Raw genomic sequence first — 12,564 nt, 5'->3', positions numbered from 1 at the left:
ACTACTTTCATCAGAATAAACAGAGAATTTGTTGTGAAAGGGGAAGAAGCAAGTCATGAAAGCATGAAGCAGCAGGCATGGATTTTTACTTCCTTCTAAAATGTTAGGAGTGTCCCAGAGGAATATTTGAGGAGCTCCTGGACAAATCAAAACAAATGAATAGCATCTCATTTCCAACCAGTTCTGTCATACCGTCAGCTGCTTTGTAAAATTCACATATTCTTATATCTGGACTCTGCCTGCTCTTAATCACCACTATTTGTTCTTAATTCCTGCTGTTTCAGCTAAACAAAAGTTCAGTAATGAATGCTTCTGTTGAGAGTTATGTAAGGGGCTTTACAAAAGGTGAGGCATTTCTGTGCATTGCCTGGAACCCCTGGATTAAGAAGAAAGGGCTTTATATCATAATTGCTGTATTGTATTTCAAGCAGATGGACTGATGTAATGGGCTTTGTGTATTTCTGCTCTAAAACCAGCCTTTAGGATTCTGACTTCAGAATTCAGCACAATGTACAACCCACAGGTCACATATTTTCAGTAACAAAGCCTTGTTCAACCAACTTCCCTGGGAGGACTTCAGTTCTTACCAGCTCTATGAGGAGGCGTTTGCATTAGTTCTGTACAAAAAGTCAGATTTGATGGCAAGGTCTGCAGTCTCAGGGCCCTACTTCATACATGTCAGAGTAAACTGTTTCCATAAAAAGAACCCAGCCTCCTGAAACACCAGCTGGGCACAACAGCACACACCAGGCTTGAACTGAAAGGTGTTCTACGTTGCCACTGCTGAACTATATAAATGCTGCTTTGAATGCATATTTTCACCTAATAATTGTTCTAATTGCCAAAACATTTGGTAACTTTCATACTTGAGATGTGACATTTACTCCTGTAACTACTAAAATCCAATCTACAAAGCTATGTATTTTAAAAATTTTAAAGCAAGCTGTTACATGGCTCTTTAAAGATTAGACTTCAGGATAATATAATTTACTGAGCAGTCCAGGATATGAAAGGATGGGGCTCATATTAAATGTGCTGATAGGAAAAAGAAATTCTTGACTGTGAGGGTGGTGAGGCCTTGGCACAGGTTGCCCAGAGAAGCTGTGGCTACCCCATCTCTGAAGGGTTCAAGGCCAGGTTGGATGGGGCTTGGAGCACCTGGTCTAGTGGAAGGTGTCCCTGCCCATGGCAGGGGGTGGAACAAGATGGTCTTTAAGGTCCCAATCCAAACCATTCTATGATCTTGTGAAAAGTAATGAATTAATATTAAAACACCTGAAAACAGATTCTAAATAATGTCACCTATAAACAAATAGGAGTCCCAAAAGTTCTGTTTCAGTATGAAGATCACAATGGTGTCTCAATTTAAAGTGCATGCATATTTTATTTACTAACGAGGTTTTACATGGAATGAGGACTTGGAGACAGAGGATTTGCTTTATCAGTTTCAATCAATGTAGGTGAATGCAAGAAGCAATTGCAGAACTGGAGTGTTTATTTGTTATTGAATATTGTGCCAGCACGTTGATAAAACACTGGAAATTTACACTGAAGGAAATCGTTTGTTCCTTCTCCCCCAGATTAACAAAAAGAAATAACTTCCTCACCTGTAATCAAAAGGCCTGTCTCATGGGAAACGGGTACTCATGGACACAGAACTGCCTATAGATTGACAGAGGGGGAAGTTTTGTCATCTTTAATCTGCAAATATTGCATAGAGAAAAAACACCCTTGGTATGTCACATCAGTGCAACTGAAAACATTTTACACAGTCAACAAGTACAACAGTTGATCTTCATTAGAACTGTATAAAATACTAAAAAGGAGACTTAAGAGGGGCATAAATGTTCTCCAAAATATTCAGAAAATATTTCTGTCAAGAAAATAAGATCTTTTTAGACAAAAGTAATAGATTAACACTACTTTGAGTAGCAACCATTTGTCATTCATAACCCTGAAAAGGCACTCAACATCTGAACATATGAACAGAGAAGGCTGATAAAACCTAGCTTAGAAGCCTGTAGGAATCACCAGTATTGAAGACTGGGGGGAAATCTATCTACCACAGACAATTACAATTATTATTTTTTATTACTATTTATTAGAGCAGAAGTTACAAATATGAGTAAGATTCTATGTAATGAAGGCAACATTTTCACATTAACTTAGTCTACTGACATGTAATAAATAAAGCATTAATAAAATGAAAGCTCCAATAATCAGTGTATTGAACTTTGAGCTGGTCCTCTATATCTTGCTAAGGAACTTTGTCCAAAAGCAATTGTGGCTGTCTTCTAGATAAAGCCAGCTGAATAAATATGGATATAACTCAAGCTCCTAGACTGCATTTTCACATTTTTACCTACATGCAGCACAAGTCCGACAACATTTCACAATTCCTCTGGAAATTATTTGTAAGCAAACTCGTACTAAATAGCTACCTCACCACATGTGCCTTGGAAATTGTGTGAACAAACTGTCAGCCTGCATTTACAGAGGACTGTCAGCAGCAGGCTGAGAAGCATTGCCCTTTCATTATCAAACACTCAGAGCTTTGCTTACACAACCATTCAGATCCCTGGGAACACTACATCGAGCACAAGTTCAGTGAAATCCTTCCTCCCAAAGACCAGCAGGTTTTCAGAAACACCTCTAGAATTGTGAATAGAAAACAAGCATTTTTCCAGTGTGGGTTTTACAGAAGATGGGATTTTTTTCATATCTGGAAATCTATTCACACAATTGAGTGTAAATGTCCCCCACACCTTCCAGTCCCATCATTATAACAATCTGATTGAGGAGGCACTTCATATGCTTGCTCTAGGATTGACAAGTATGTCTTTTTCCAATGACTCATTACTAAATACTGCGATTTTGATATTTACATGATTCCCTACATTTAATCAAAGTATAACACTCCAAGATCTCAATTCATGTCCTTTCAAATTCTTAGCAGCTGGTCCATGAAAGTTTGTCTGGCCCTAGGGAAAGTTTTGGTCCTCTGTTATCCAAAAGGTAAACACAGATTCTGCTTTTGTGGCTCACTGCACCAGTCAGATATTCTAACCAAAGGAATTACCTAAGCAAAAAAAAACCCAAACCAGTATTTCATATACCTTTTAATGATCAAAGGGCTTTCTTCTCCCACTTCTGTACAAAAAATTCAGAACTACTATATCGTAGCTGTTCAGCATCCTCTTCTGGGTTCTGCTCCACAGAAAGTATCTGAGCAGGGGTTTGTCTGAATTATCTCAAGAGGAAATAGAGGGCATCCTCTGACGTCTGCATCCATCTCTCTTCTCAGCATTAGTTTCCTCTCATCTCCTGTAGATAAGTATATGAAAAAGTTACTTGAAATGAGTTTGTCAAGCAGGCAGGAAGGGAAAAGGGTATGGGAAGGTGGCTATAAGGTGTCCACCAACCAACTGAAAGCACAGTAAATTGTGAACGGGCTGTAACAAGTGCCAGTAGCAATCCTGTATGAAAATCTGTATTACCTCTACAGAAATTCACTAACCTCTGACAGTACTCCCCACACAGCTGTGCCACATATTAATTGCCTATCAATGTTTTAATTGTCTGAAGCATGTTGTTAGCATGCATGTTCTTTTAACAGAATAAGCACCCATCTGCAAACGCCCATGCCAGATACTTTGCTACCCAATTAAGTAGACAAATACTACTCTTCAGCTGCAGCTGTGTGTACTGTTTCTGAGCTAAACTGAACAAACCTGTAATTGCAGAGAAGCTGCACTGCTTCTTTATGCCATAGTTATAATTTTTAAAACTCTTTTTAAAAACACCATTCATCACTGTAAGAACTGTGGCGACTGACCTCACCTGCAGAGTCTGTCAAATTCAGTCCCCTTAGTTGTGGTGTCCCTCTTTCTCACCTCTCCTCTGGAGGGTCTCCTGAATGGGTGAGCCATCACGAGGGGTCACATCTGGTGCTGCCATGGTGGTGTGAAGTGTCTTGAATTTCACTTTTTTGTGGAACATTTTCTTACATTTTCTCTGTATCTTTCTGAGCGACTCCAGCTGCATGCAACTGTCCGTCTCTGAAAAGCCACATTCATCAGATAAAAAATTAGAAGAAAGCTTTTTTCGCTTTTTCTTGATTTTATGAGCATTCCTCTCCTCTTCCCTGGATTGTCTCTCACTTTTCTGTCCTTCGTGTCTTAATTTACTACTAGACCGCTTGCACGACTTTTTAAGCTTATGTTCCCACTGCCTTGTCAAGCCCTCATGGACAGAATTAGAACAGGAGTTACATTTGTTGGTTTCCTTCTCTTGACCTTCCAGAGCTACATTTTTATGGTAAACCAGCAATTTTCTTTCCTCACCTCTTGCAGGCAAGCACCCTCTATTGCAATTGCTGTAAATTTCTTCACATCTTTTTTCTGCTCTCTTCATTGAGCTGCCACATGCCTCTCTAAAGCACTCAGAATCACTGATCTCTTCCAACAAATCCTTTAATCTGCAAGCAGATCTACATGTTTCGTATGATACAGTGCCTTCATCTCTACCATCTTCTCGTTTGAACTCCTTATCACAAGTAACAGCAGTGCACGCCAAAGAATGATTCAGAACTGCATGCGGTAAGTTATCAACAGCGAGTGAGTCATTCCTCTGCACTTGCAACTTTTTTGCAAGCTTGCCCCTATGGACCTTGCTTTCTGACACTTTGTCTGTTGACAAACAGTGTTCCCCAACAGTGACCACCAGTCTATAATTACTATCGCTACTACAATTTCTCTTCTGGAGGTTTTGTACAGGACTCCCTTCTCTGAGGTGCCGCCCATGTTTGTTACTCAAGCTGATGTCAAAACCACCACCGTCACCAGACACCACTCTCTTCCACCAGGACTTGCTCGCCGAGTTTTTTGGCTCTAAGCAAACACGTGCATAGTGCGGTGTCTGATAGTAGTTCAGTAAATAATGGATGAATTCATCAGTCTCATAAACCTTTTGCTTTTTGCAATCATCTTCCTCAGGCACTGTCTGTGTGTGAGCTGCATTCAGTGCTGGGTGGTGCCTTCCAGCGAGAGATTCGATGACCCTGCTGTCCTGGGTGACCGTAATCAGCAAAGATCCCCAGCCAGAGGAGTCCCACACGTCTCTGCCAGGCAGTCCCTCAGAACCCGGGGCTGGAGAGGGCTCATTTAACACCGTCCTGACTATGTGACAAGCAGATGCATGGAAATTACTCACATCTCCTTCCTCACTGCACAAACCACCACCTTTTTGGGTTAGCAGGCACTTAAACTCTTCCTCCTGTTTCAGCTCTTTGTGCGTGTGACAGTGGGAGTTAATCAGTTCCTGGTGGATGTCTTTTAATGCTGTTTCAGAAAATGAATCGTCCTTCCTTATGCCCAATGAAGGATCCACTTTTTGACTTGCCAACTGTGAAACCAAGAAAATAGAACTTTATTTAACATGTCACCTTCATGATTAAGAAGGCCAATGTCAGATATTATGGGCCCCTAAAATTCATGCAGAATGGCAAGGGTAGCCTCTGACTTCAACTCACAGTACATTATAGACCTCTAGAAATCTTTTACATCCAGGACTGGGGAAAACATACACTTGTTAAAAGCTTGTAAGCAAATCTTTTTGAACAAACAGTGAAGACGAAGCCATGTTAGAAATTAAAGGCCCAGAGAAATTAAACCCCATTTTCATTTAAATTCCTTTTTTTAGCCCAAAGCACTAAACTAAACCTCCAAACATTAATCTGTGTTCAAAACACTAAAATTTTGCTCACTCCTCTGCTGACTTTCTCAAGACATTAACTGAATCAAACTGAAATGAAGTTGATAGATTAGTGTTGCCCCCCCCCCAAAAAAAAGAGGCTATTAGAAATGCAACTGGCATAATCTAATTTAATTCAGTCACTTGTAGACCTGAGATAAACCAAGTAGAGAAAGCATGACTTGTGTCCCCACCCCAAAACCCCTTCCTTGCAATGCTGGATCAAGTCTAATAGAGCTGATACAGCCCTTCCACCCCTATTTTTTATTCAGTAATGACAATGCCTCAGAAAAGCACCAAAAGCAAGGTTTCTGGCTGAAAATGCACTACATTTGCTCTCAGGGCAAGACTGAGAAGAGATTGTCACAAGACACAGACCTCAGGCCGCCTCAGTGTTTGGTCAGCCCCAAGGCATTCTTCTCAATAGCATCAAGACATCAAATGTCTAGTGAATTATTCAAGATGTAGTAAATATCCTTCAAAATTTAAAATATGTTTTAAAATAGTCTTACGTTCACACGATTTAACAGCACTGTAAGCAGTCTGACAGACTCCACTCTTCTCTGAGCTAGCAGGGATTTCCTTTCTTCCCATTCAGGCATATTCTCTGGCCACTGCTGTTCTTCAGCTGGTACCTTCTGCTGCTTTGGGGGGTGTTTCTCATCTCCATCTATCTGCCTCTCTTCTCTCCTCTCGAGCTTAGCTTTCTTTTTTCTCTCTTGAACTTCTTTTCATCACCACGTCTTTTTCTAGGTAATTATCAATATGGGACAATTTAGATGACACTTATTTTACAGTTTGAGTCCTGGAGAATTGGATGTAAGTCTTTGAAGTGCTAATAATAAGCAACCAGTCGCCAAGAATCACATGTGATTAACAAGGAATCTTGTTTGTTAAAATAACGTGTTTAAAAAAACATGGCATAAAAAGTACACACACATAACTGATGCCCACAGTTAGAAAGTTCTTTGTCTCTTCAAATTGTTTGTATTCTAGTGTTTTCTTTATAAGCACTGCCAAGACAACAGCATCACATGATTGTTTGTCTCCAAGGACACAACTAGAGACTAATCATTTGGATCTAATTCTTAGATTAACAAATCTCCCCTACAGATTAGCAGGAGGGTCCCATTTAAGAGGTATTACAAGAGTAATACAGGGGTTATTGCTGAGCAGAGCTTACCCAGAGCCAAGGCCTTTTCTGCTCCTCACCCCAACTCACCAGTGAGGAGGCTGGGGGGGCACAAGGAGCTGGGAGAGGACAGAGCTGGGACAGCTGATCCCAACTGACCCAAGGGATATCCCAGACCATATGGCCTCATGCTCAGCATATAAAGCTGGGGGAGAAGGAGGAAGGGGGGACGTTTGGAGTGTTTGTCTTCCCAAGTCACCGTTACACGTGATGGAGCTCTGCTGTCCTGGGGCTGCTGAACACCTGCCTGCCCTTTGGAAGTGGGCAATGAATTCCTTGTTTTCCTTTGCTTATGCACATGACCTTCATGTATTAAACTGTCTTGATCTCAACCCATGAGTTTTCTCACTTTCACCCTTCTGATTCTTCCCCCCATCCCACCAGGGAGTAGGAGGGAGGGAGCAGCTGTTGTAAGGTTTAATTACCAGCTGGGGTTAAACCACAACAGGCTGTCACTGCTTTTTGGGAACCTTGCCCTGCAGAAAGTAAATCTACCAAATAATCAACATGACACATCACAAAAAGCTCCAGAAAATTCAAGGAATAGTGTTCACACAAATAAGTGTTTAAAAACAGTTTTTTAAGAAGTATTTGAATAAGGAAGAATTAACAACTAAACCTTTTGGAGACCTAGCGTGCTATGCTTCCGTTGCATGTCACTATGCTCTGCATTCTGAGTGTTGGGGTTTTTTAAGACACGAAGGTATATAACATGATTAATTACTAGTGACAGTTTAGGATGTCATCCAAACACATTATCTAGAGAATCAAAACTTCAATATGCTACTATTACTCATACACAAAATTTAAGAACACTACCCTAAAGATATCAACAATGAAAAAATAACATGTAAAAATGGGTAAAGAGAGAAAAGTATTAATTTCTAGCTTTGGATCTTCCAGTCAACTGGGAGGCACCTAGAAATGCATGTCACATTAATTTTATTTCAGGGCATAACAACATCATTTATGATGTTGCAGCACAGAGCAATACAAAAAGTCCACATGCAGAAATCTTAAGCAATCAAGCCTCAGATCAATTTGAGAGAAAGAGCTCTCTGATTTCACACCAGGCCCACAGAGTCATCAAATAATCCCATCTGAAAGGGACCTTGGAATGTCTCCAGTCCCACCTTTCTCATAATCAAGACCCCTGCATCTCATGTCTTACACAGAATTATCATGATGCTTTTCATTCTGAAACACATTAACAACTACACAGTAGTGTTTCAAGTTCTCCAACTCCTGTTTCCTCAAAGCCTGGATTTTCACATAGCTACTCTTCCTGTATTTGACTCGGTATGAGGCAGTGTAACAAATCTCAAGAAAATGGGACATTCTCTAAAAATATACTCTCACCTTTCAACCCCCTCTCTTTTTTTCCCCCTTTTTCGAATGTGCTCCTGTTCTTGCAGCTTTAGTCTTTTCAGGCTTCTCTCTCTTATGGCTCCTTCACTAAAATGCCTGGTTGTATCAAAAGTCACCTGTCACAGAAGAAGCAGAATCAGACTTAGCAGCCCAGTTTGCCGTGTATTTATACAAACATGCTGAGCAAATGAGAGACCCCAGGTGACTCCCAAAGCACCACTACACTCATGAGAATGTCCCTCTGTACCCTGACATACTACAACATCTCCTCTGAGGCTCACACTGGGTTTCAATGAAGCTCAAACACCCCACTCCCAAATGTGTCCTCCCTGATATCAGGGGCTCAAAAATCTGACACCATACCTGTGACCAAACCCGTTCCTGGCATGCTCTTCTGGGGACTCAGTTCAGCATGTTCAGCAGAGCATTCCTGGTCGCAGGATTCAAGCAGTTCTGCCAAAACTAGAGTCCACTGACTCTTAGAGCAACATCTTTTGGATCAAATGCTTATCTGTTTGCTTAAAAATTGATGAATTCTGTTGATGTGTGCTGCATTTCATCAGCTTCAAATGCCCAGATGTGAGCACACTAAAACAAAATACTCAAGCAAGTTGCATCGAGGTCTACCTACACTGAAAAAATAAGTAATAGGAAGCATTATTTCCAGCACAGAGGTAAATTTCAGAATCACAGTTTAGAAATTACCTTCTGGGGGAAAAAAAATGAAACAGGGCACACCCTAATAAGTGCTTACAGAGGTAAGCTAATAGGCTGCTGGAATTAAGCTTACAGGTTTGCACATTTTCTTTTATAATGCCGCACTAAGCATAGCACTTCAATGGATCCATCTCTCAACATACCTCATCAAAAAAGGTACAGAGAAGAGAATAAGTACCCTTTTCTAGCCAAGAATCACCTAAATTAGCACAGCTCCTACATCTATTTCATATTTAATAATAAGAAATCAAGTGGCAGTTCCTGAGATCATCTCCCAGTTTCAGTGCCAAGCACACTGAAAATAATGACAAGTTTTAGCTTAGCCAGACAAATTTTTCAGGACATTAAAACAATAAAACCCTCTTTTTTGATTCAAGGACTGAAGTTCAGATACTTCAACTCAATATATCAATATCTTACATCCACTACAAACAGGATAATCACAAGGGTTGTTTTTATCCCTGCACAGGGTTAAGTGTCCAAAAAGTTTACAGAGAGGCTTCCCTTCCACTGGTTAACAAGGATTTCTCAGACTTCAAGGAAAAAAGAGCAGAAATTGGAAAACCACCATCTGTGCCAGTTTATTCCACAAAATCTTATCACCTAGTTCCAAATAAAGCTTAGTGTATTTTAATGCTGTCCACATGCTATATTTTCTTTTATTTTTATCTACCATTTTAACATAAATACAGACTAAACCAAACTGGGGGGGAAAAAAAAAGATACATATACAGAGAGAACTGCAGGAGTGCCACATAAAAGCTTCCACCAAAGAAACATGAAAAAAAGGTCTGTAAGATGGTTTTCCTAGGTTAAAAACTGTACTGCTATTGCTTGAAAAATGCCTGTTTGCCTTTGATATGGGAATGTACAAGGGAAGACAAGCACAGAAACTGTTTGGAAAAAGAAGGTGATTATACTTTATTAAGAACGATGAAGAAAAAAACCCACAAATGTACTGAGGAAAAGCTAGTGTAATTAAAATTAAAATAAAATAACCATGAATCTGTGGAAGCAGCAGCTACAGCACAATCTTAGGACTGAATCACTTCTCTTAGGGAGCTGCTGCCAAATGCACTCAATCAACCATACCTTTGTCAGGCAAGGCTGAATCTCTCAGGATTAATCTCTGCATACAGGAGTGTATGTACATAGACACACCTTCAGTGTCTCATATAAGCAAAGCAGATACACCCAAAGTACTTACTACAGAACTGAAGCAGTCAGTAGTCTCTAGAATCCTTTATTCCCACTACACATTAAGATAAAGAGATTCCTAAAGCTAAAGTGTAATATCAGCTACACTTCTTCCATCACACTAAGATTTGTGGTGCAGCAGGTTGAAACATCTAGGACACTGCTGTTGCAACCTGGAGAGATATGACAGTCAAGCCTGAAGAGCAGTTGCTGTACCCAAAATCTTGTTCTGTTTTGCAAGTACATTTCCTATTAAACCAACTGATGTTATCCTGCCCTTGCAAATCTTTCACTTATATCCTTACACCACCGTGGCTGCAACCATGTTGCTACTACTGTAATAAATCACCTGAAAGTAAGCCCAAAACTCTCTTCATAGAGCTGAGTAAGCTATAGTGGTTTGCCAGTGCACACTGTTCTTCTTCACAGCCAGGAGCTCTTCAAGCATCAGAAATCTATTTCTTGTCATGTAATTGTGTACAAAGCACAGAATTATTTACTGCCTGATCTCAGCAGCATGGCCTTTTGGAATCAACCCTGACATATGAAGAAGCTGTTATCTTAGGTTTTAATTGTTCCAACTGAATAAATCACAAGAAAATTGACATTCCACCCCTTTACCAAATTATTAATATTTCCTTTTAACCATTCTGTCATAACATTTGGAACACATCTGCCCTTGCACCAGGGTTTATTATGATAACTGCAGGCTGTCCTTATCTTACAACACCCTAAAATGTGTTACCTAAGTTCATACTTTAAAACAAAATTACACTCTAGGGAAACATTAACAACCAGGCAACATCTGACCTGAAACACTCATACAGTCCACATGAGTAACATGCAAGTAGTGGGAATACTTTGATCCAAAGGTGTCCCTCATATTTGCTCACAGTACTGCTAACTCAAACAGCTCTTACCATCCCCAGTTTCCCAGCTGGTCACTCATGCCAGGCCCTGGGCCATCACAACAGTTTCAGAGACCATACCATCAACCAAGTCAGGAAAGAGGGTTATCTTGAAGAAAAAGGAAAAAAAAAAAAAGTATTTTGCCAGGTTATTTTTCAGACATCTGGTTTCCCTGCCCTCGTGCACAGAGCAGTCCCAAAGCCCGAGAGGAAATATCTTAATTCTGCAGAGGTGGGTATGCAAGAGCACCTACAAGCAAATGCAATGTGACAAGTATATGAATTGATACATAGCAGCAGAGAGTTTATCACACAGAGAAAAAAGCTCCAGTTGTTAAGCCTGGAGAAAAGGAGGCTCAGGGAGGTCCTTATGACTCTCTACAACTACCTGAATGGAGGCTGTAGCCTGGGGTCGGTCTCTTTTCCCAGGTAACAAATGACAGGCAAGATGAAATGGCCTCAAGTTGCATCAGGGGAGGTTTAGATAGGATACTAAGAAAAATTTCTGCACTGAAGGGGTGATCAGGCATTGGAAGAGGCTGGAATCACCACCCCTGGAAGTGCTCAAAAGATGTGTGGATGTGGCACTTGGGGACATGGTTTAGTGGCAAACACGGTGGGGTTCCCAGATGGACTCCATGAGCTTAGAGGTCCTCTCCAACCTTAGTCATTCTACGACAAGTGTCTACCAGGAAAGAGCCACTTGCAGAAGTTTAAACAAGAGGTTTAAACCAATTTTTAACAGATGAGAGCAGTTTATCCACCTAGCTCTGCGCAAAATAAGTGAAAAGGAGAGATGACCAGATGCGCGACTGCTCGAACAGACATCGCAATAAAAGGGGCGTTTTGAAGCGGACGCTCCCAGCCCCGCCGGCATTCCACCGCCTGCCTGCGTGGGGACAACACCGCAAACCGCCCGCCAGCCCCAGGCCCACGAGGGACGCGGGCCGGCCCGGAGGCCGCGGTGCCCGCGGGAGCAGCCGGGGTGACGGCACCCGCTGCCGGCCGAAGGCCGGAGCCCGGCCGCAACCCCGGCGGGTGCCACGAGGGGACGGCGACCCGGGGGGACTCGCGCTCTCTCCAGCCCCGAAAGAGGGGAGCTGTCGGGCCGCAGCTTCGGCGGTCGCGAGGCGCTGGCAGGCAGCCGCGGGCCCGCCCGCCCGGGCGCAAGCCCGGGCCGGGCCACTCCCGGGCCGGGGCAACCCCCGGGCCCGGGCAACCCCCGCACGGGCGGGCTCCTCCGCGCCAGAGCCGGGCGCCCGGCCGCCCCGGGGACGGCAGAGGAGGCAGGGCCCGTGCGCCGTCCTGGAGGGCGCGCGGGCTCCCGGGGCAGACCTCCGCCGGGAAGCGGCCGGGCAACCGCTCCGCCCCCAGCGCTCCGAGCGGGCGCGGGCATCCTTCGCGGCCGAGCGGGAGAGCTCCCGATCGCCC

General features: G+C 42.5%; 1 protein-coding gene across 7 annotated transcripts; it reads right to left on the bottom strand.

The window, feature by feature from the left end:
- Nucleotides 1-1,360: 1,360 nt before the first annotated feature.
- On the bottom strand, nucleotides 1,361-11,394 carry LOC108639346 (A-kinase anchor protein 17B). Of its 7 annotated transcripts, none has more exons than XR_001920412.1 (7): nucleotides 11,146-11,387; nucleotides 8,675-8,943; nucleotides 8,303-8,427; nucleotides 6,264-6,500; nucleotides 3,894-5,403; nucleotides 3,117-3,324; nucleotides 1,361-1,701 (listed from the first exon to the last, which is right to left on the bottom strand). XR_001920412.1 is itself a non-coding variant. In XM_018070839.2 (7 exons), the coding sequence occupies exons 4-7, from the start codon at nucleotides 6,351-6,353 to the stop codon at nucleotides 3,188-3,190; spliced, it is 1,452 nt and encodes a 483-aa protein (XP_017926328.1). In that variant the 5' UTR covers nucleotides 6,354-6,500; nucleotides 8,303-8,427; nucleotides 8,675-8,943; nucleotides 11,146-11,388; the 3' UTR covers nucleotides 1,361-3,187. The 7 variants fall into 7 exon arrangements, 5 of the variants coding, with proteins under 5 accessions (XP_017926328.1, XP_017926324.1, XP_017926325.1 ...); XM_018070839.2 differs by having other exon boundaries at nucleotides 1,361-3,324; nucleotides 3,894-4,058; nucleotides 4,344-5,403; nucleotides 11,146-11,388; XM_018070835.1 differs by having other exon boundaries at nucleotides 1,361-3,324.
- Between the last annotated feature and the right edge of the window lie 1,170 nt (nucleotides 11,395-12,564).

The sequence above is a fragment of the Manacus vitellinus genome, unplaced genomic scaffold, assembly GCF_001715985.3.
Source record: "Manacus vitellinus isolate BGI_N305 unplaced genomic scaffold, ASM171598v3 scaffold_19_pilon, whole genome shotgun sequence".
Taxonomy (NCBI): Eukaryota; Metazoa; Chordata; class Aves; order Passeriformes; family Pipridae; genus Manacus; species Manacus vitellinus.
Note: the sequence above shows the minus strand (reverse complement) of the source record. Positions and strands in the feature narration are given on the sequence as shown.

Coding starts and splice junctions, on each gene's coding strand:
- LOC108639346 (XM_018070835.1), bottom strand. CDS start 6,353: ATGCCTGAATGGGAAGAAAGGAAATCCCTGCTAGCTCAGAGAAGAGTG. Junction 5,404..6,263: donor TGCTGTTAAATCGTGTGAAC/GTAAGACTATTT, acceptor TTGGTTTCACAG/TTGGCAAGTCAAAAAGTGGA. Junction 3,325..3,893: donor GGAGACCCTCCAGAGGAGAG/GTGAGAAAGAGG, acceptor ACTTATCTACAG/GAGATGAGAGGAAACTAATG.